The sequence below is a fragment of the Vidua chalybeata genome, chromosome 10, assembly GCF_026979565.1.
Source record: "Vidua chalybeata isolate OUT-0048 chromosome 10, bVidCha1 merged haplotype, whole genome shotgun sequence".
In the NCBI taxonomy this organism is placed as follows: domain Eukaryota; kingdom Metazoa; phylum Chordata; class Aves; order Passeriformes; family Viduidae; genus Vidua; species Vidua chalybeata.
The window spans coordinates 24677803-24699362 of NC_071539.1; the positions used below are offsets into that span (position 1 = coordinate 24677803).

Consider the following 21560-nt stretch of genomic DNA (forward strand, 5'->3'; position numbering starts at 1 on the left):
TGCTCACCTCGCCCCTGTCGCCATGGCGACCAGCAATGGAGGCCGCCATCTTGCTCACCTCGCCCCTGTCGCCATGGCGACCAGCAATGGAGGCCGCCATCTTGCTCACCCCGCCCCTGTCGCCATGGCGACCAGCAATGGAGGCCGCCATCTTGCTCACCCCGCCCCTGTCGTCATGGCGACCAGCAGTGGAGGCCGCCATCTTGCTCACCCCGCCCCTGTCGCCATGGCGACCAGCAATGGAGGCCGCCATCTTGCTCCCCACGCCCCGTCGCCATGGCGACAGCAGGCCCTGCGCCCCTTCAGGCCTCAGTGAGGCACCAGCTTGCAAACGAGGTGGGTGTGACTGATACCGGTGGCCTCTCCAGCCCCCAAACTGGGCGCACTGGTTGAATAACTCCTGTACACACATAACTCCTCTGCACAGAGAGCAGTCTCCCAAGATGAAGCTGAGAGCATCACCTGTAAAAAAAAAAATCTCCCAAAGCTATGCAGCAGAATGAACAAGTTTATTGTGTCACACAGAAGCATAAATTGTAAAAAAGGGATTAATTTAAAGCCTGAAATGCTGCATGTGGCTACAGTGTCACTTAGTGGCTGAGGCACAGTGCAGGTGTGTTTGCTGGCAGTCAGGTGTTCACTCAAACACCTTTACAAGAAAAGGTAAAAAAGAGACTCACTGAAGCCATAAAATGCTGCACATGACCGTGGTGTCACAAAGCAGGTGAAGGCAGCCCAGGTGTGTTCAGTGACAGGCAGGTGCTCACCCAAACACCGGGGCAGCAGCTCTGGCAAAGCTGAGCGAGGCACTCAGTTCTCGTGGTCGCGCACGTGGTAGCCAAGGTGGCTCCCAAAAGGGAACTGGGCAAAGAAGGCTCTGGCCATGTCATTGATCCTGTTGTAGGCTCCCACGGTCCGGAAATATTCCACATAGGACCAGAAATCATTGGATGAGAAGGGCCAGTAGGGCAAGGCTGCAGCTTCCCCGTAGAGATCTAAAAAACCCAACCAAAATAAAATATTGCAGATTACTATAATATGAAGTGCTTTTGTTGAGAGGTTGGGCTTGGAGCCACCGTGGTTTGGGGTTGTGGGTTCCCTTAGGGGGCTGGTGTCCTCCTCTGGCAGGAGAGAGGCAAGGAGAACCATTGACCCCCCTCCATGACCCACTCTACAGAAAATTGAGCCAGTATTCCCTGCTCCAGATGCACCAGGAGTGACAGAGTGGGGCAAGATGGGGAGCAGGAATGAAGGGACACATCCACATTTACACCAATTCAAGAATTCATCAGGCTGGTTTAATTTCTAGAAGGCTGCTGGTTATTTCAAAGCAAGGAGCGATTGCAATTGAAAGCCGTTTTCCCTCATTCCCATAATTTGCTTTGCCTGATATAAAAGTATAAGGAATAAGGCACCACCCTCTATGGCTTGCCCCTGCAGCTGAGCACGCTGCCCACAGGACTCCCAGGGACTGGGGCCATACTTCCCTGATACTGCCTGGGACTGCAGAGCTGTGCCTCTCCTCAGGGACAGTGGGAAACGAGCTGTGGGGATGGAGAGGAAAGGCTTTGCCACTTGGGAGACAGCTGCTGCATTTGGGCCTGCTCTAGCAGTACCAGAATGTGATAGAATCATTGAAACAAGATTTACAATTCAGCAGCAAAACAAAACCAGTTCTGAAAATGCAGGAACCGACCACCCTTGGGCCCAAATGTGGGCAAACAGAGAAGCAGATATGAAATGTAAACAGCAGCTGAGAGCACAGTCACAAATGTCTTTCTGTGCAGTGAAGCTAAACACAGTATTTTATTTTGATATGAAGCCCATTTAGATGAATGAAAGTCTTTCCACTCAGCTTGGGGCCAGGGTCTTTAGTAGGAATTAAGAGCCTTCAACAGTCCTGTTGTCAGACTTGGATTTTACAGAGTGAAGTTTGCAGCGTGCAGGCACAGATGGCACATAACAAACCAAATGAACCAGCCAAATGCTCCTCTCCAGTCTGCAGAGGAGAACTCACTGTTTATACCAGCTGACTTCAGATTCACTTTGCAGGCTGCTGCTTGACCCAGTGTGAAAGAAAACAATAATTGCTGGTAATGAGAGCAACGGGACATAGCCTGAACAGGGTTCTAATTCTAGATTGATACAGGCTCTCCTGACTCTTGCAAAAGTATTTGCTGTACACAAACACAGATAACATATTAAAAATATTTTAGAGATCATATTTTAAAAATATTTATTTCTAAAGGAATAGGATGGAGCATGGGGGGGGGAAGGTTTGAATGATAAGTAATCATATTAGACCTTACTGTGTATTTGTTTTGTTGATATCTGTTATAATAATTTCTGCATATTTGTGCACTGGAGGTGCTGCTGGCTATCCTCTGGTTAACTGAGATATACACCAGCAATGGCAGTACTTGGTTATTGGAGATACTTCTCTGCAACTTTGTTTTCAGACAGAATTCTGAATAAGTGGTTAAATGATAGAATCAACAGTAAGCCAGTGTAAACATCATTAGGGTGTTGAGGATTTTTTTAATTAAAGGTAAACACTAATCCAATGGACTAATCACACAAAGTGACATGAACCACAGGGTAGCTGTGTTAAGGGATTTATTCCAACATTTCTGCAATTGGATTTGTGGCAATTTGTAAATTTTAAGCTTTTTGTCATGAAAGCTGGTATCTCTTGCCAAAAAGCAGATACACATACAGCATTATTGTTCAGGACAGACAAAATTCTCAGATGTCCTATACATTTATAAGTCTGGTGCATTCCAGTTAGGATTTTGCACAACAGAATTAGTGACTTGACTGTAATCCCTTTTAAGACTGGATATTAGCTCTATTATTATACATTAATATGTCACCACCTTTTAATAAATTTTAAAGGAATTTTTTTAATTCACTATTCTTTTTCCACCAGAACTAATTGAAAGCTTTTCCATAGTCCACTGAGGTTTATAAGCATTCCTGCCAAAGGCATTGCTGAGCATCAAGTCTGGGAGTTACAAATTACTTTCCTAATTATCAGTGACACAAAGGAAATAAAAACACATTAGGAATTACCATCTCCATCCTGGATGGATTGGGCATCTGTAAGTAAAGAGGAAACACATCAGTACCAGCTCCTGCACAGAAAGACTTTCTGTTAACCAAACATTTTCCATGTATAACTAGAATCTCATAAGTTCTTCAATGCCCACATAGGATCCTCAGTGTAGCCAAAAGATGTTTGTTTCTTGAACAGCAGAGCAAGGAGTCCCCCATTTGCAATCAGTCATGGCTATGAACCAACTTAGTCTGGCTGTTAGTCAGAACTCACAGCCTGAACAGTTGGGATTAAAATGTCAGCAATACCAAATAGAATTATTAAAGAATAATTATTATATAATTACTAAATACTGTATTTAGAACAAAATACTTCTGGTGGCTTGAAAAAATAAACAAGAATAAATTCAGTAGTAATCTTACCTGTTAGAATATCCATCAGCATACAGAAGAAAAATAAGCCAGTAAATGTCATCTTGTCTGCAAGAAACTGCTCGTGTTTTTGAAAAGTAATCTGCACAATTGAGGAGTATTACAAGATAATAATCACACAAACTCTATTATTTCTTGTTTTAATAGAAGAATACATTCCAAAATAGATTCTAGTTACTAATTTAGGCATCAAAAATCCAATCATATTTCTTATGGCTTCTGAAGTGCAACGCAGAGCATTAAAAGACTGTCAGTCCTGAAATGTGTATTGATATTTTGGTTTTAGATGGCATAAATCCAAAAGGTGCCTCTGAACTGACATGAAATCAAGTGTCTTTGGAAATGTTTGATTTTGTGGTTAATTTCATTTCACTTTGGAAATTACCTCTCTCTTTCTCTTCTTTTCTTCTTGCAGCTCTGAGTCAGCTACAAAACTCCAAAAGGATTTCTATTGCTGTAAAATAGCAGTGCTTTGTAAGGAAGGGCAGGGGGGAAACGTCACTGAGTTACTACACCAATCGGATTTTGTCTTCTTCAGGTATTTTAACTGCTCACATTTGCATTATATTTCAGCACTGCCCATGGAAGAGACAGTGGACAGTTTCTGAAAGGAAATCAGAATTAACTTTGGCAATAACACTTGGAATATAGAGGGGGAAAAAATCCAGAAGCAAATTCAGTGATTATTACAGTTGCTGCCCTCCTGATTTTCTTTCTGCCCCTTTAGACAAATAGATTCTTAAGAATATTAGCTGAGCAAATTGCTAATAGGATATTGAGTTCTCTCTCCAGCTCAGTCATAAACCCCAGAAATACTTGACGGTGCTTTATGTTCTTACTTATGATCCTTAAAATCTAGACCATAGAATGTACCAGGCAGCAAGTGCCCACTAAAATCAATTGGGTTACAGTAAGTAAAGAAGGAGGTCCCTGAGGACCCTGTGGTCCATGCTGATGGTGCTGGTGCCTTCAGGGAGTCGATACAGTGCATTGAAATGCATTTTCACATTATACCCATTTCCTGGAAAGATTCCTCTCCCACACCAAGCAAGTGCTTTGGGCTGCAGCCTGTGCAGGGTGCTGTATGGATCCAGCACTCTGAGAAGTCTGAAGGGGAGACACGGTTTGGAGAATATTCAATTGTCACGTACATCTTGATTGATTTTCATCTAGCACAAAACCCCTGATGGCAGCAGGTGTGGTCAGGGACCAAGGTGCAGCAGAAAGTGTTCTGTGACTCCTGGGCAAATTGGGGATCTCCATGCTTCTTGAAGATGTGGCAGTTCAGGTCATCTGGCCAAACCTTCAGCTATTTCCAGACGGCTCCTCTCTTGAGAGGAGCTACTGAGATGCCAATGCAGAGCTCACTGTGCATGTTCATGCTGTGAGATTTGACTGTACACATGCTGATCTGAGCTGCACTCTCTTGCTGGGCATTTTCAGTTGCCTTTATGGTCTACAAAAGCATTTCTCTGTGTCAGTTCTAGACACCTGCATTTCCCATCTGCGTGTGTAGCTCCTGACATCAGTGCCTTTGTGTGGCAAGCACATTTCTCTCTCTCTCAGGATTTTTTATTGAGGTGCACAGAGAGAAATGAAAGAGAAAACAATTTCTATTTCTGCTCCATGTTTTTCTCTTGTGGAATGTGTTTGGAGAATTGTTTACCTGGAGTGAGCTCTTGGTTGGATCATGGTGGATTGTTTGGGCCTGAGAGCCAATCGGATCCATCTGTGTCTGGGCTCTGGAGAACAGGGTCACGAGTTGGGAGTTAGTTAGATATGATAGTTAGAGAAAGTAGCATGTAGTATTTAGTATCCTATTTTATATAGCATATTAATGTATTATAACATAATTATAATAAAGCAATCATTTAGCCTTCTGAAATGGAGTTAGACATCATCATTCTTCCCATTGGGTTTGCCGACATCTACAACACCTTTGCTGTACCACATCCACCCATCTGCCACAAGAGCACAGGGGAAATCTGTGCACTCACTAAGTCCTGGAGCAGAGAGAGCCAGGTGAGTGGCCTTGCAGGAGGACCCAGCTTGGCTGGAGTTTGCTCCTATCTATACACAGAGTTAGATAGTTTTGCCAAGAATTAATTCAAGATGTTCTGAATAAGGGGAAAAAAGGGTCCTTTGTAGCACACTAGTCTGTGCCAAGTCTTGTGGAGGGTGAAAAGAAAAATATTATGAAAGCAGAATGTATTGCATCTTTGAAAGGCCTTAATCCTCCTGCTCAATATGTATTTCCTAGGTCTGTAGGAGGGCTCCCTACATAAGCCATGTTCTTGCAGCACCTCGGCCCACTCACCTGGGCTGCAGCAGCTGTGGGTGGGAAAAGGCACTTTCTTGGAGTCCTGTGCTGCATCCATGTACCTGGGTGCACCACCAGCACTGCCTGCAGAGCCAGGCTTTCCCTTTCACTGCCCAGTCTGCATATCCTGTTCCAATAACAAACCAGACGCACTGAGGTGTGTTGATACACACACAAAACAGTCATCAGCTGTAATTGAATAATTGCCATAAAGCTATTTTTATGTACATCCATCAGTAGCTTTTTGTTTTGACTGGTAATAAACCAGATGTAGTTCCAAGTGGGAGGTGAGATAATGTGTTTTGGATGATGACAAAGGAGAATAATGATGCTCCTGATGCAGCCACATCCTGCTGCTCTCCTCCTGAGGTATTAACGGCACTGTAGCAGCAGGGCATCCAGGATACCCTTCCTGCATTAGGCCTAAGCTCATCCAAGGCACCTTTTTGGGTAAATTGGTCAGTAGTAGGATGATAAATTCCCAGAGATTATCAGATTTGGGGTCTATCTGATCACAACATGATCTGCTACAACACTGGATGATCTTGGGAAGATCCCCATAGCTATTGGGCTGACACACACCTTTACACCTACCTCCTTTACACCTTCCTATTCTGTCTTTTGAAGCTTGGAGTTACTTCCAGAGCCAGGAGGATCACTGATCTGACATTGTGTAACAGTCTTCTAACAATTACACACTTGCAACTTAATTCAAATCAAAGTTGTGCACATATTGGAGATGCAAATAAGTTCTCAGGGTTTCCATGCTAAAGCAGACCTAGGAAATTATAAAAAGAGGATAAGACACAGCACTGAAAACAACTTGCATCACAGGTTACAACCTCTTCTATGAACACTTCTCTTGCTGTACAGGACTACTTGTCCCAACTGAGTCTGTTTTAAACACAGCATTGGACTACAGAAAAACTGATGAGTTCTCATCAGTTGCTTGAAGAACTGTGTCTGGTGAGTTCAGTGTGCCAAACAGTGCACAGTGTGCTCTCTGGCTGGTCCCAGAACACATGGTGCTCTGACTTGCAGGGTTTGTAACAGCCTGCAAGCACATTAATTTCATCCCCTGTTTTTTTTTTTTTCTTTTTCTTTCTCAAGGAGCACTTTCCTTTTTTCAAACATAACACAAAGGACAATTAAAATAACAGCACTGGGTGTCCAGTACAAGTGCTGGCATGGATCAGTTAGCAGAGCCCTCTGCTAATAGCTGCTGCCCTGCAGGCTTCTTCACTGCTGAGCAGTAATTGGAGATGCCATGGTGCCCACGAATGCAAATCTTGCTCAGCAGCAGCCACATTTCAGCAGACACTACAGCACTTAACAGGCAGCTGCTTAATGAGTTCAGTGTCTTAATTTCTACTTAGTTTGGAAAGAAATTTACTGTTCTCCTTTTTCAGAACAGCCTATTAGCTCAAAAAGTTGTTATTCCTGCTGACAAGAAATTCTTCTTCGGGTTCAGTACTCTAAAGTTTGCATAAAGTTTTTTAGCTAAGGCCATTCACTCAGAAAAGCTTTGCTACACGATAGAAAGGGCTGTTGTTTTTTCCTACCCCACATCCCAGGAGGATCCAATCAATATGTACTTTCTGTAGATGGCTCTCAAAGCCAGAAAATCCCACACAGAGCCGTGTCAGAGAGAGAAATCAATTGCAGCACAGAGGACATTCCCTTGGGAATAAGGGAATGTAATTTGGGCAGCACAGGTGTTTGTGTGACTCAATGGGGAGCAGTCCTGGAGCTGCCAGCCTGCCTTCAGATGGGCCTCTCACTAACAGGCTGTTTTACCCAGAACCAACCCCTGTGGAGCAATTCAGCTCTCCTTGTCAATTAACTTGAAACAAAGATAAAGGAATACATAAAAGCAAGTTTATGGATGCCTTTGCTTTCTCAATAGCTATGTTAGACTGCTATCACACACACAAAAATCTATAATGCTTCAGGCACTGAAAAAAACCCTGTTTAAAAAGCCAGAATTTTTCTTATTAAATCAATAGACAAAATCAAGTGCATGAAGAGCTCCACAGGAACTTATCTAAAAACTAAATAGGACTTACAGATACATCTGAAGTGCTCTGCCCTTGAGCTGAGCAGACAAAATATTCTCCATAGGGCTACAGCACTTCTGTACATCAGAATCAATTCATGACAGTGATATATTGACCATCCCTAAAAACAACAAACAAATGTTTGATTATTTCCTCCAGCAATTTGTCCAGATAATACAGGTCAAAAGGAGATCCCTGTGACTAGAATATGCTTTGCTCAGACAGGTGTAAGGACCTCACAGTGCCAACAAGCCAAGTAACAAAGTGACCAGTAAATGTAAAATTCTGTGTAAATTTCTCCCACTTTCAAGGCACGTGATTTCTGACCATTCCCACTCAAACTAGATTTGGAGCTACCAAAGATAGTTGTGGTATAATGTTCTTTAATGCTCAGTCATAGACAAAAAGACAAATCAAATAAGAAGACAGGAAACAAAACCCATAAGACATCACTTTGCCATTGTGCCAGTTAGTCCCATTTTGAATATTGCCTGCATTTTTGGTCTCATACAACAGACGGCCACGACTGAACAAGACAGGATACAAAGAAGAGCGTGAGGGGAATTACCAGACAAGGACCAGCTAAAGCAGACTGAGACTCTTCAGGCCAGCAAAAGGATCACAAGATCTTGATTTCTACCAAGAGACACCATATTAGTCTGGCAACATCTTGTTCAAAACAAAAGGTAGTGGGTGTTGATACAGTTAAGCTGTGGAAGGTCTTGTCATGATGTATTATCAACTATGCAGTGTCCTGGCTGCAGTGTCTGAGCCTGGCCTGGGAGCAGAACTGCTCTGCATCTCACTCCTCTGATACCCTCTGCTGCTGGCCAGGTGAGCTCCCAGGCTGAGCCTAATCTTACAGTCAGTTTTACTGAAATATGACATATTTCCAGTTCTTGTAAACAGACAGCTTTCCTGCCAGCAAGTGGCTTGATCATCCTGATAATCATAGCTCCTGGAAACAATTGAAAGGAGACACAGCAGATGGATTTGGATAGTTATAAAACCATTAACAGAATAACTGCAGTACAATTAGAGATAGCCCAGTGAAAATGAACCACTTGCAGATGTACTAGAGCTAATTGTGAAGGTCAGAGTTACAAACCTGAGTTAAGGAGTAGCTGTACACTTAAATCAATCACACTTAAGAACCAACAAGTAAGTGCATCATTTATTTCAACTTATCATTTTAACCTCTATCTAAAGAAAGGTTATATTTGTACATGCAAATGAGCTGCCAGGCATTCACAGGCACCAGGCAGTGCTGCATGCAGCAGCAGGTACTGAAAGCAAAGGTGGGGAGCAATCCTACTGGCATCAGGACTAGTGCAGCTTGGCTCCCAAGGAGCTAATCCCGCCAGGTATCCCAGTGCCACTCCCCAGGAGTGTCCTCAGTACTCCCCCACTGCTTCTTTGCCCTCCCAGGCCAGCACTGCCAGCTCCAAGCACCAGGTTTTGCTTTCTCCAGGGTCTGTGCAGTGTTTCTGGCACAACACAGCAGTCTGGTCCTCCTGCTCACCAGTCAAGCAGATGTTCCTGAGCCAGCAAAGAACAGCTGCAGGCTGACTTCTCCCCTCCTATCACCACTGACACTAACAATTTTTTTCTACCGTCCATCTGCAAATTTTCACGTGAATGACAGGAACCTCACACCCAGCCTGCCACCAGAGTGGGTTAGGACTTGGTAACATTTCAAACTATTTTTGCTATAGGCAAAATGGAGTATTAGAGCCAACAAGTCCACTTGATTTCTCACATGTTGCTTGCTCAGTAGACATCGTTGGCAGTGCCTGTCAGCACCACAGAAGGTACGTGGCAGTGAGGAGCACTGGCTTCCAAGCAATTCTGCTGCAGGGAAAATGAGAGGCAGCAGCAGCTGTATTCTAGCAGCAGGGCATCCAGGACACCCTTCCTGCATTAGGCCTAAGCTCATCCAAGGCACCTTTTTGGGTAAATTGATCAGTTGTGTGCTTTAGCCTTACTCAGCACAGCCACAGATGACTGAACTCAGGAGAGAATGTAATAAACTGGTCACAGACGGACAGGTTTATTCAAGAACTCTCAAGAGAGGATATATTTTTCCCATTGCCATTAAGGTTAGATGTATCATAGCAATAACCTCCACCATTTTGAAATATACTCACAATATTTTCAGATTGATTGAATGTTCCAGCTACACTTAAGCTATTAAGCCAACAGCAGATGTTTATTGTTTTCATTTCATAGAGATGTTTCTTTAAATAAAAGTGCATTAAATATTTCATTACCAAAGTTAAGATTTCAGTAGGATAAATAGAAGCTTCTTTACACCCAGGGTCTTTTCTTCCCTTTGATTCATATGCCAAGGCTACTTCAATATCACCAGTTATACCTGTCCACAAGCAGCTCTGCCCTAGGGACAATAAAATTGATTAACTAGATTGATGAAGAGATGAGCTTGATTACAAAAAAATCCATCACAAATGTGAGCAAGTTGCCAGTATATTTGATACCAGCAATCAATGAGACCTGTTAGTGGCTGTATCATTGCAGCTGTTGCCAGACCAAAAGCCACACAGGCTTTGCTACAAGCAGAGCAGGTTAGCAAACCCAAGGAACATCACATGTGGGTCTGGAAAGAATTGTTCTGTTTATCCACCTTACAAAGCTTTGCTGTTTTAAAGACTGACAGTGAAGCGATACGCGGAATAAATAAATAGACTCCACAACCCAGGGTAGTTATGAAGTGGGTATGTATGTCAGCGCCCGACACAACTGAGATAGCTCTCCAAAACTTGTGCCCCGAGCCTCAGTCTGACCCACACCTTTATTCCCAAAGATGTTCCATATGCAATACATTGCACAACTTTGCCATGCATATTCAACCCCTGGCCCCGCCTGTCCTCGCCTTTCATGCTAAATAAGTCCACGCCTTTCTGGGCACGCGTGGTTTGCTGTGGTGGTCGTACGGGGGGTCTCTTGGTGGTCCTGAGGCTGAAGATTGTGGTCTTCCTCATGATTGAACTTTTGAATTTTTCCTCTCTGCGCGTGCGCTTTCTGTCCTTTGGTGCTTATCTGAGTACGTCTGTCAGTCTTGATAGGCTTGGAGAGAGAGGAGCTTCTTTATCTGGGTTGTTTGCATCTTTTGGTGTCCTCCAGTACTGTTCTTTATGCAAGAAGCTTCAGAAATTTGCATTTTCCTATGCCCTTTGTACCGCGGCAGAGGTTTCTTAAGTAAAAGGTTAAAATTCAACACATAATTCTACAAGTTAAAAATTTAAATTCTTAATTCATTTTGTTAACTCAAGTGAACTCTATAAATCTCTATTTCAACACCAGCCGCACGAAGCAGGGACAGCCGCAGTTGCTGGCGCTGCGGGATCAGCCCGGAGGCTCCCGGGGGAGCGAGCCCGGCCCGGGGCTGCTGCGCGGGGCTCCGGCTCCCTCTGCTGTCCCGGGATCCCCCCTCACACACCGAGATGCTCACGTGGGCAGCAGGCCAGAGCCCGCTCGGGTTTAGCACGCTTGCAATTTGAATAAAGTCGGGGTAAAACTTCAGCTGCAGCAGGAGATACATAAAAAGCAGGAGCAAAGGCACAAAGGTGAAAGCCTCATTTCAGCAGACTACTTTTGCAACTGGAGGATATATCAGTTTCTTCCTCTACAAAAAGGAATTAGGAGCACCTTACATCCTCTATGCAGGCACCACTCACCTTTACAGCATCAAGGGGAGGGGGGGGGGGGAAGAACAATCACTGCCACGTTCCCAAACCCCCTGCTCCCCCCAGTTAGGCTCTGTAAGCCCTTACAGTAAAGCAGTACTCACACCAGCTTGCTACAGATTAGGGCCTTAAAAATACAAGCAGGAGTCATAAAACAGAAACACTCATAACTCTAGCAGAGCCAAAGACTAACACCCCTACAAAAGAGAGTCGAGGATTAGTAGCCCTGGACCAAGCTTAAATGCTTCCTAGGACCATGGGCAGGGACATGGGAGGAGGCTACAGGTGAAGCTGCTTGAGGCCTTTAGGGTATATTAGTGCCTTCAGGCCCCTAGCAATATGTTTGTCAGTTAAAGGGAAAACTGCTGAAAATTTTGTAAAGAAGATAACAGATGAGTTAGGAGAAAAATGGTGAGGGCAATGTTGTTGGCAAAGCTCTAAAGCATTCCTTGGCAAACAGATTCAGCTCCTGGTATTGTTCATGTCTTCCCATGTGACCCTGGAAAATTATGAGGGTGCTTATATGTTTATCAATACATTTAATCTACAGTCATGTTCATATCTATTTTTAAACGCTTTAAAATGTGCTACATTTTAAACTCACCTTGACTTGTGGCTTACAGTGTTGGTGGGAGCTTAAGACAGGAATAATAACTAAATGGGCTGCCTAGGGACTGAATCAAGGTGATTTCTCTTTGTTGCCCAAGTTTCTATGCCTGTGATCCCTCCTGTCACCTTCCCAAGGCAGATGTCTGTGAATTATATTAAAGGAAAGGGTACAAAGTGCTGCAGCTGCCAGGCATGTGGTGGCTTGTCTCACCCAGCACTAGAGCCGGGCAGCACTTGGGACACTTGACAGAAACTGGTCAGGCACTCCCAGCTGTTCTTGGGAGAGAAGGGCAGGGGTTTTTCCTTTAATGCTTCATTCTTACCAGTGCTTTGATTTTCTTGGTCTGGGCAACACGTGCATGGCGGTGCATCCCAAACCTCCCTTCCCATGAGCGCTGTCTTTTTGTGCAAGGCAGCTGGTGCCAGAGTGTTCTGCTCCTCTTTTCCTTTAGGAAAGGTGTGACTCCTGCACAACCACATGCAAAGCACAGCTGTCATGAAAGAGTGTTTTAGGTGCTCAAAGAATTGCTGACAAAGATATCAGCAAAATCAAGTTTAATGTTAAAATGGAAACATGACAAAGTTTATTAACAAGGTTCACTCTACTGCTTACTGGATGGCAAAGCACACAGAGACCTAAAATCAATCTATTTGAAACTAAAATCAACAAAAATTATCTACTTGGAGGATGGGGATAGGAAAAGGGTGAGGATAAGAAAGAATAAAGGAGACCCTCCTGTTGAGTCACAATGTTCTCCCCTTGCCAAACTTAGCCCTGGACTTCACCAACCATTTGGCCTAAAAGTTTTAATAGCACTTAGACTTAACAGCACTTAATCAAGAGTTTAATTTAAACAATTTAACAAAAGATTCTTATAGGATTCACAATAGCACAAGAATAACTCACTTATAGGCCTATAACTTACTTATGATTCTAAAGCACTCAAGAATCCAGCAGAGCAGCATTCATTGTACACTGGCTAGAGCACATTGACCCTCACACAGACCTGCAGAAGCATGTACAAGGTAAATACCTGTGAAAATTCCCTTGAGTTCAGCAAAAGATGAGATGTCTTTGTATCTCCTCAGGGTTGAGTTCCCAGGAGCGGGGGTATCAGCCCAGGCTCTGTTGCTGTGGTTTGGTGATGGTCCTGCAGGAACAGCAATGTTGAGAGCTCTTGTTCTCTGAGAGGGCCCCACTCAGAGAGAGGTGCTGGTCTCAGCCTGCTGCAGTCCAGGAGAGCTCAAAGGCTCTCACTTTGCACCACTGTTTATATGGCCATGAGACAGTGGGCTTTAGCCACAGTAATCTTCCATCCTGGCTGCTATTTAGGCCAGCATGTTTCTTTGAAAGTTTGATAACAAAAATATTGTTCCACTTGGGTTGCTATTCAGCAAGAAAAGTAAGTTTTCAAGGCTGTTCCAGGAGCGAGGAGCTCGTTAGACAACCCAAGTTCCTGGGAGTGGACAGTGTTTCAGATAAGCTCAGGAAGAGCTGAGCCCAAGTACTGTTTGTCAAGGCCAAGGCCTAACAAGCATTTCTGAGATGGTAGTGCAGCCCAGGGTGGGGGTGGGATGCTGCAGCACTCCAGCACTTTGAACACTGACACAGCTGGGACATTTCACAGCTTAGGACAGGAGTGTGTATAAAGCCAGTGACCCACAGGGGTTCACACAGCTGCCCTCTGGGCAGGGCTGCACCTGCACATGGTGTCAGCTGCCTCCACATGCCACTGTGCCCTCCCAGCAGCTCCTCTGTGGCCTGGCCTGGCTGAGGTCGCCATCCACAACCTCCTGTGCCCAGCCTTGGCCTCACAAGGGGAGCAGGCATGCACTGGCACTCCTGTGCTCCCCTCAGCAGCACCCCAAAATGGGAACTGCTTTTGTAGGCTGTCCATGCTCAAGATCCAGTAGAATGAGGGTCTTTAGGGAAAACTAAAAAGGGATATTGGGAACCCATTTCCAAGCATACTTAATAAATGGAGACATCATATGCATTGATTAGGTTTGTTTCCTGATTGTTAGCCCAGGGCCTGGGCTTCTCTCTAAACTGTGTGCTTCCCAGTGCTTGTACATCCCTGCTGGTGTCTCTGCTCCTTTCACCACTTCCATCCTGTCTATTAGCAGGTGTGGAAAAAATTACCCTACACCACAAACTTCTCTTTTTTAGCATAACCAACCTGCTATGTTACTTTCTGACTCCTGCTGATCAAGGTGCCAGAATACCCTGCACCCTTTGTAAAAAATGTCCTTGCTCATTATGCAGCTCTCCTTTTGCTTAGCCTAAGGGCAGAGACTTTTCGTTTTCTTCCCCAGTGTCCTTCCTCCCCTCATTATCAGAAAGTCCTGTATGGGAGATAACAAAGTCTCATCACCATCTCACTGCCTGAGCCAGCACAATTCCTAATCCCTCTCAAACTGCAAGGGAAGCCAGAGCCTGACACACGTAATCCACTCCTGACCTTGCCAAAACACTGCAGACATGATTAACTATCCTCACCATGCACACCTCCCTCCCCCAGCCCTTCACTCAGTAAAACAGCCAAAACTGCTCCACAAACTGCTCCCACCCCTGTCCCTTTGCCAGCAGCTCATAAATGTGAGCCCACCCTCCCATCAGTGCTTTTTGCTTTGAGTCAGGCCCACCTCTCTTCCTTTTTCTTGTACTCACATGCTTTTTAAAGTTTTTATCATCATGCTGATTATTAGATGCCCATTTTCATCTGCATGAAACAGGAGGACCCAGCAATACAGACTATGAATCCTTCAACATGAAGTATTTTTCACTCTGTGTGTGTGTGTGTGTGAGCTTGTTTGCATGGGTTTTTTTCTTCTCATCTGGAAGAGGCACAGCCATTACTTTTGTATCAACTCTGAGGCAGGAAATATTTTACATATTGCTTATTAAAAAAAAAAACAAAACAAAAGTCAAGTGCAGGTACATCAGATTCTGGAAGGTTACATTTCAAACTTTACAGACAGCTCCATATGTAAACTTCGGCTTCATTGGTACAGCAGTGCCTTTCTTCTGAAGCCTTCGAGATGCTGTAGAGATGCAAAGGGCTCAGTGTCCGTGGGCTGCCTCTGACCTTGCTCCAGCACAGCCTTTATGCACGTGCTTATCTTTGAAGAAAGGCAGAGGGACTTGCTGAAACTGGCAGGCAAGAAATGCAGCTCAAAGTGCTCTGCTGGACTGGGGCCAGAGCCCAGAGTGTGTGAGCATGGAGCCAAAATTAACTCAGGCTCGTTGCTGTGAGAGCTGCCTGAAACAGGGAAATACCCTTCTGTGGGAGATTCTGTTGTTTCAGATTTTTTTTTGGCTAAGGGTAATGCAAATAAAACCCTTTGTTAAAGCTTTAAAATAGAAATTATTTAAATGTGCTCCCCCTCCTTCCCATTACCTGCAGCCTTCTTGTCATCCTTAACAAAATATTAAAAAAAAAAAAAATACCAGGAGCTGTTACAATGGAAATAACAGGTTTAATGTAAAACCCTTGACTATCCTTATTTGTTCTGAAGCTGTAAAAGTAAGCAAAGATTTTGTCAACATATCATCCCTTTCAGGCCCTGTGTTTACATCACAAGGAACTCAGAAAATGATTTATGGAGAATAAAGAGGACTAAAAGACAGCCTTGCTGAGAGCAGGGGAGACCTTTCTGAGGGTACACGAGTGTGTGATGACAGCAAGGGGGAAATGCCCTTACAGACACAGCAGTGAGGTGGGCACAGCTGCCAGAACCAGCACAGTGGGGACCCAAGAGTCTTCCCATTGCAGTGTGGCCAGAAATCATCATTAATTCTGCAAACAGCTCCACAGTGGTCCAAACCCAGGTAGAAAAGGTGTGGAGTACTTAGCTCTGGGTAACAAGGCAGGCAACAGCCAATCTGACAAGCCTAAACACACATTCACATGCCTCATTGCCCAGGGATGGGGTAGTGGGAGGTTCTAATTAAGTACCTGCATTAATGTCTACTGAATCATGGCTTCTGCCAGGATTTAAGCCAGAAATTTAAATCTCCAATGCCTTCACCCTGTGTGACATCAAGTAACTTAACCAGATGATTGGTTTTAAGCCTTCCAACAACTCCATTCCTTTCAGCTGGATTGCTTCTGCCTGCCAACCCCTTGCAGTCAGCTGTGCCAAGCTGCAGCTAGGGAGGCTGGTGAAGATGGCACTACAAAGGAAAAAAAAAATTCAAATGAGACCCAAGAGAGCCAGGTTCTATTTTGAGTTCTATCACAGCTTTCCTGGGTAACCACAGGCAGTTCATGCTATTGCTTCTGGCATTCAATTTGCATCAGTGTATGTGCTGCAAGATGAGGAACATGGCAGAAGAGTCATAAATTGTTATTAATAATGTAAGGCAAGGGCAGAGCCAGCAGGAACTCAGAATGGGTGGGATTACTCCAGATCTCATTCTGATGTGGAGCTCTGTGCTAGCCTGCAGCAAGCACACAAGATTATTTTTAAGGTACTTTTGTTTTGCTTTGGGTCAAGGGTTGATGGTGTACTGAGAGGAGTTTCAAGTTCTGCAAGGGCAAGGGAAAGCAACCATGAATGTGATAAAAGGCCAGACAAGGACGAAGCCCCTTGCTGGCTTCAAACATAAATGCATCCTTATAAAAATAAGCCCATTTCCTTTTAACTGGAGTGTGCAGGAAGTTTGTTTTTATAAGTAGAAAACAGAACCAGTTCTTAATGAGGAACAATTGTCCATGGCCAAATATCTTGTCAACAATGGTAATTCTTTCAAGTTCCTCTGTGCATGTGACATCGCAAAAGAATTATCTTTTAAGAAACATGATCAAAAAGTCCATAAAACCCAAACAAGGAATTTACTGGACAAGATTCTAAGAGAAGGAAATAGGAAAAAAATGAAAGCATAGTTAAAAAAGAAACCCCATAAATGCTACTGACCCCTAGCAGCAAAAAGTGCTGTATTGATGCTGACATCAATTACTTAGGGAAGGCTGGGAAACCCTTCCCAACCGGAATACAGATGTCTTTCATTATCTGGTTCAGCCACTGAGGAAGACTGAACACCCCAGTGACTGCTTGTGTCCTCCTGATGAGGATGTGACTAAATTTGGGAAATCTGCAAAACCAGTCTGAACGCGTGTCTGGTGCCAAAGGCAGAGAGGAACAGTCAGAGCTTCTGGGCAGGCTTAGGGGCTGTAGCTTTTCATCCTAGAAAGTTGCATGCTGAAAGTTCAAAGTACAAGCAGGAATTCAAGGCAAAGAAGAGGTGCAGGGTAGAGTCTGTGCTGTCATCCCTTCAATCTTCATCCCCTTGAGGAATGATGCAGCTGGTTTGCTGTGCCATGCAGGTAGCCCACATCTGTGGAGCACAGAGCACTCACAGCTCACTGTCTGTGTTAGAGAGGCAAATCACAGGGCTTTTTCTAAAATCTGTCACTTATGGGTGCAGGCTATAGACCAAAAGAAGAATGGTGTCATCATATGCATGGGTGAAATTGGTAAATGGCAGGGTACTTTCAGAAATAATTTATATGATTGATTCTCAAGATTCAACACATTGTTTTGCTGTTCTCTTTGAAACTCCTTTTTAGACCTTAACTCTGTGTAAGACCTGCAGAAAAAGGGTAATCTCTAATGCCAAACAAGTGGCTGTGTAGAGGTCTCTAGTTTGCTCCCACTGTGCAACCAGTTACATTTGGTGACTGTGCACTCAGGGTTTATCACCTTCTTATTTTTGTTACTCCCTCTATCTCATGCCCTGCAAGGAAGGACAGACAGAAGGCCTGTTTGTACTGAAGCCATTTACCATCAGCTTTGCCAATTCCAGGATTTTGCCCACTGTATGGCTCCAGTGCTTAATTCTGTATGTGTGTGACCTGGCCAGGGCCCCAAGGCACACTTTTATGTACAGGAGCACCACCAGTGCCACAGTTGTTTGCTGAAGTAATTTAAATTAACTCCATAGTGCAATTCAGTGAGGGAAAGATAATACAGGTTGAAAGTTTCAGCAACTTGATTCAGTTCAGCTACAAAAATGACAGATAGCCTCATGTGACTTGGAACTTTATGGAAAGTGCAGTTCTTTGTGTATAACACTGAAACAGGCTCATTATTATTTCATGAGCTCGCTGGCCAGTGTCACCGTGGATAAACAAACATGGGAAAATCACTCTGACCACTTCTCAGAAACTTCTGCTGCAAACCATTTGTGAATGTAAATATTAAGGGTGGGAAAACCTCAAAGTCTCTGACCCCTGTTTCCACGACCTGGCATCTTGTGAGAATTGGTTACATAGTGAGAAATTTGAAACCTTGACAACTTGGCTTCAAAAGTATATTTTTTAATATACATGATTGTCCTGTTACTGAGTAGGAGAAGCCTCCTCTTCAAAGCACAATTCAGGATAAAAAAGAACCTCTGTAACCATGGGGAATTGTGGACCAAAATGCTGCTTTGATTTGAATAGTAATAAGTGTAATATTAAAATATAGAATAGGCATTTATATCTTTCACCATCTTGCTGGATCTGGGATAGGGCTTATTCCTGTCAATGTATTTATGCAGAACTTAGACTCATTTCTCTGGTTTCACCTAAATTGCTGTGTTCTGCTCCTCTTTCTTTAAAACTTTATGCTTCACTTTGTTATTGAGCTGCTTTGGGGTGTAAAAAGTATATATAGCTGAATAAAAATCAAATATTTTGTAGCTTTGGTTCTGCTTAAAAAAAAATTGAGAGCAACAGAGAGTTCTACATTTCATCAGCAACTGGCAATTTGCTCCAGACCTCACCCAATCTAGCGCTTGGGTCTATATGGTAAGAGGCTCCTGGAAAGGACACTTGGCTGGGCTGGAGCAGTGACATCCTCTGTGTGTCACCTTCTTGGGAAAGGCATTTCTTTTAGCCTGGTCTGTCACCATAGCAGGTAACATGTGCCACAGCACAGATCCAATACTGAAAGACATTGTGAAAGTTGCCAGACTGTGCTGCATTTCCTTGCTTTCCACTGACAGTCCCAGTTGTGCCCTGCCTATGTGGGACACTTGAAGGTCTTATCAGTAGGAAAGAATTTCCTATCATGAGTTATGATCTGATCTTGAAAAGGAAGGAAGGGAAAGAGAGGGAGAAAGAGAGAACAGAGAAAGAGAGAAGGATAAGGAGAGAGAAAGAGAAAAAAAAAAGAAAGAGAGACAAGAAAGAGAGCAGAGAAAGAGAGGGAGAAATAGAGAAAGAAGAGAAAGAGAGAGAGAAAAAGAGAGACATGAAGAAAGAAAGAGAAAAATAAGAAAAGAAAGATTTACATGCTTCAAAAACTGATGCATAGAACCATTCATGATTAATAAGTCTTTGCAGAATTGAGACCACTGGTGGAGATGGCAGCTACCATGTAAATTTTAGCTATTGTCCTCTCCAGCCTCTGAAACTACTGTGCTTGTATGGGATGAGCTGGGGAGAAAAGGGGCTGCTCTGCAGCAGCAAAATGCTGAACAGCTGGGACCAGACCACATTGAGAAAATGTCACCTGTCCCCTGTTCCCCTGCTCAGGAATATTTTGTAGATGACAATATTCAGGAGAAAACTGAGCCTATACAGGAGCATAGCTATGGAAGCTCTCAGTTCAGTCAAAGAGAGAACAGAGTGAGTTCTCTCAGGCTTCAGCCTGGGAAAGTTAGGAGAAAGAATCAAAACAATTATTATCTCTGTTCATGTGTTGTGCCCACGTGGAATGTGTTCTGAAGATCGTTTACCCAAGGTGATTGCTTGTTTGGATTCTGGTGATGGTGTTTGGATTCAATGACTAATCAGATCCCCAGCTGTGCCAGGACTCTCAGGAGAGAGAGGCACAGGTTTTCGAGTTGGTAGTTGGTGAGAGCTCTTGCTACTGTAATATAGTGTAATAGAAGTATAATATAATATACTAAAGATGATACAATAATAAAGCAATTGATCAGCTTTCTGAATCATGGAGTCAATGCTGATTATTACCCAGCTGGGGGCCTGCAGCAACAATTGGTGACCCCGACTTTGGGTGCCCCCAGGGGGGTCATACCACAATTGGTGACCCTGACTTTGGGTGCTCCCGGGGGGTCATACCACAATTGGTGACCCTGACTTTGGGTGCTCCCGGGGGGTCATACCACAACTGGTGACCCCGAGTGAGGATGAACACGCTGCCTTGATTTCCGGGGGTCATACCACACATAGCCATGCACATGCTTTTGGTTTCCATCTGTCTGCTTTCAGTCAGTCTGTACCAGTGGGTACAAAGGATTGTCCAGCAGCACAGGAAAGGGCAGGCAGGGCAGATGCTGTTTCATCTGGTGCCAGCACTATGCAATGTGTTATCTTAATTGTGTCATACACAGCAGTCCATGGAGGCAGCATGGTTTAAATACAAGCTGGAGGCATGAAGCTTGAGTTTCCTCTCACATACATGGGCTCCATGCTAGCATTGCTTCATCATTTTCAGTGCAAATTCACACTGGTTTAGATCAGCAGCAACGAGATCAAAGAACAATTATATTCACCAGATGCATACAGTCCCCTCTGGATGGATGTCAGGCAGCCAACATTTGACCTGAGCCTCTGAAAAGTCCTGTTTCCCAAAGTGGAACATGGTGGCCAAGGCAGGTGCAGAGCAGAGGGCCAAAGCACACACTTGGAGGGGTCCATTCCCCTTCAGGGAAGCAGACATGGGACAAATGGAATTAAACTTGCTTCTCCATGATGGCAAAGAAGGAGTCCTTCACAATAAAGCCTCTTGTGAGCTGCTGTCTTTGACCATCAGTCCCAATTTCCCCAAGGAAAATGCTGCATTTTTACCCTCTGCAAGATTTCACCCTGTGGCTGCCAAGTACCCTCTGCTCTGAGGAAACTTTGAAAAAGTCACCGCCAGGCCCTTCTCTTCACCTGCCTTTCCAGAATGGGGTGGGTGTCCAGAACATCCTTACTGGGCTCACCATGCCCAACATTTGCTCCCACTGAACTCAAGTTGGTGGCGAAATATTTTCCCCTTTCAGGCAAAAGACTGGCTGTGACCCAGTTCCCTGTCTGGGAAATGGGGAATAGCAAGCACTCTGTTTCTGGGTATGGAGAGAAAACAGCCTTTGAAGCAGGAGCTGTGTTTGAAAGTCTTTCTGGCTGTAATTGACACAACAGGGTCCAGGCCTTGGTTGTAATAATTCTCCCCAATCAAATTCAGAGGCAGGATAAATGCAATTAAATAATTAAGCTATGATTGTGGCTCCACTGACACAGCAAGGAAATTGAGATGCCCAACAGATTGTTTGAAAACTGTTAATTTTGCATAATCTCAGAGTGGCACATTTTTCTGTACAGGTATCTCAGGAATACATGTTTTTGCAAGAACATGGCTCAGCATTTCTGTCCCCTGCTGTGTTAA

General features: G+C 44.1%; 2 protein-coding genes across 11 annotated transcripts in view; one reads left to right on the top strand and one right to left on the bottom strand.

Annotated features, from left to right (window-relative positions):
• Positions 1 to 331: 331 nt before the first annotated feature.
• On the bottom strand, positions 332 to 13562 carry OTOS (otospiralin). 10 transcript variants are annotated; one of them, XM_053952312.1, is made up of 4 exons: positions 3872 to 3906; positions 3478 to 3568; positions 3073 to 3099; positions 332 to 995 (listed from the first exon to the last, which is right to left on the bottom strand). In XM_053952312.1, exons 2-4 carry the CDS (start codon positions 3527 to 3529, stop codon positions 811 to 813), a joined length of 264 nt encoding a protein of 87 aa, XP_053808287.1. In that variant the 5' UTR covers positions 3530 to 3568; positions 3872 to 3906; the 3' UTR covers positions 332 to 810. The 10 variants fall into 10 exon arrangements, 2 of the variants coding, with proteins under 2 accessions (XP_053808287.1, XP_053808286.1); XM_053952311.1 differs by lacking the exons at positions 3478 to 3568; positions 3872 to 3906 and adding exons at positions 12500 to 12642; positions 13211 to 13562 and having other exon boundaries at positions 492 to 995; XR_008432689.1 differs by lacking the exons at positions 332 to 995; positions 3073 to 3099; positions 3478 to 3568; positions 3872 to 3906 and adding exons at positions 9890 to 11404; positions 12172 to 12319; positions 12500 to 12642; positions 13211 to 13558.
• Positions 3983 to 21560, top strand: part of LOC128793205 (glypican-5-like) — a 434089-nt gene continuing 416511 nt past the window's right edge. The window contains exon 1 of the mRNA XM_053952307.1: positions 3983 to 4024. The gene's annotated coding sequence lies outside the window, so the exon portion shown is untranslated. The remainder of the gene's footprint in view (positions 4025 to 21560) is intronic.

Bases quoted from the DNA above. Each gene is read 5' to 3' on its own strand.
- OTOS (XM_053952311.1), bottom strand. From the start codon at position 12,566: ATGGGAAGGGAGGTTTGGGATGCACCGCCATGCACGTGTTGCCCAGAC. The intron at 3,100-12,499 runs GTAAGAATGAAG...CTTTACTTACAG, and splicing joins CCAAGAAAATCAAAGCACTG to ATGCCCAATCCATCCAGGAT. The intron at 996-3,072 runs GTAATTCCTAAT...TGGGTTTTTTAG, and splicing joins ATCCATCCAGGATGGAGATG to ATCTCTACGGGGAAGCTGCA.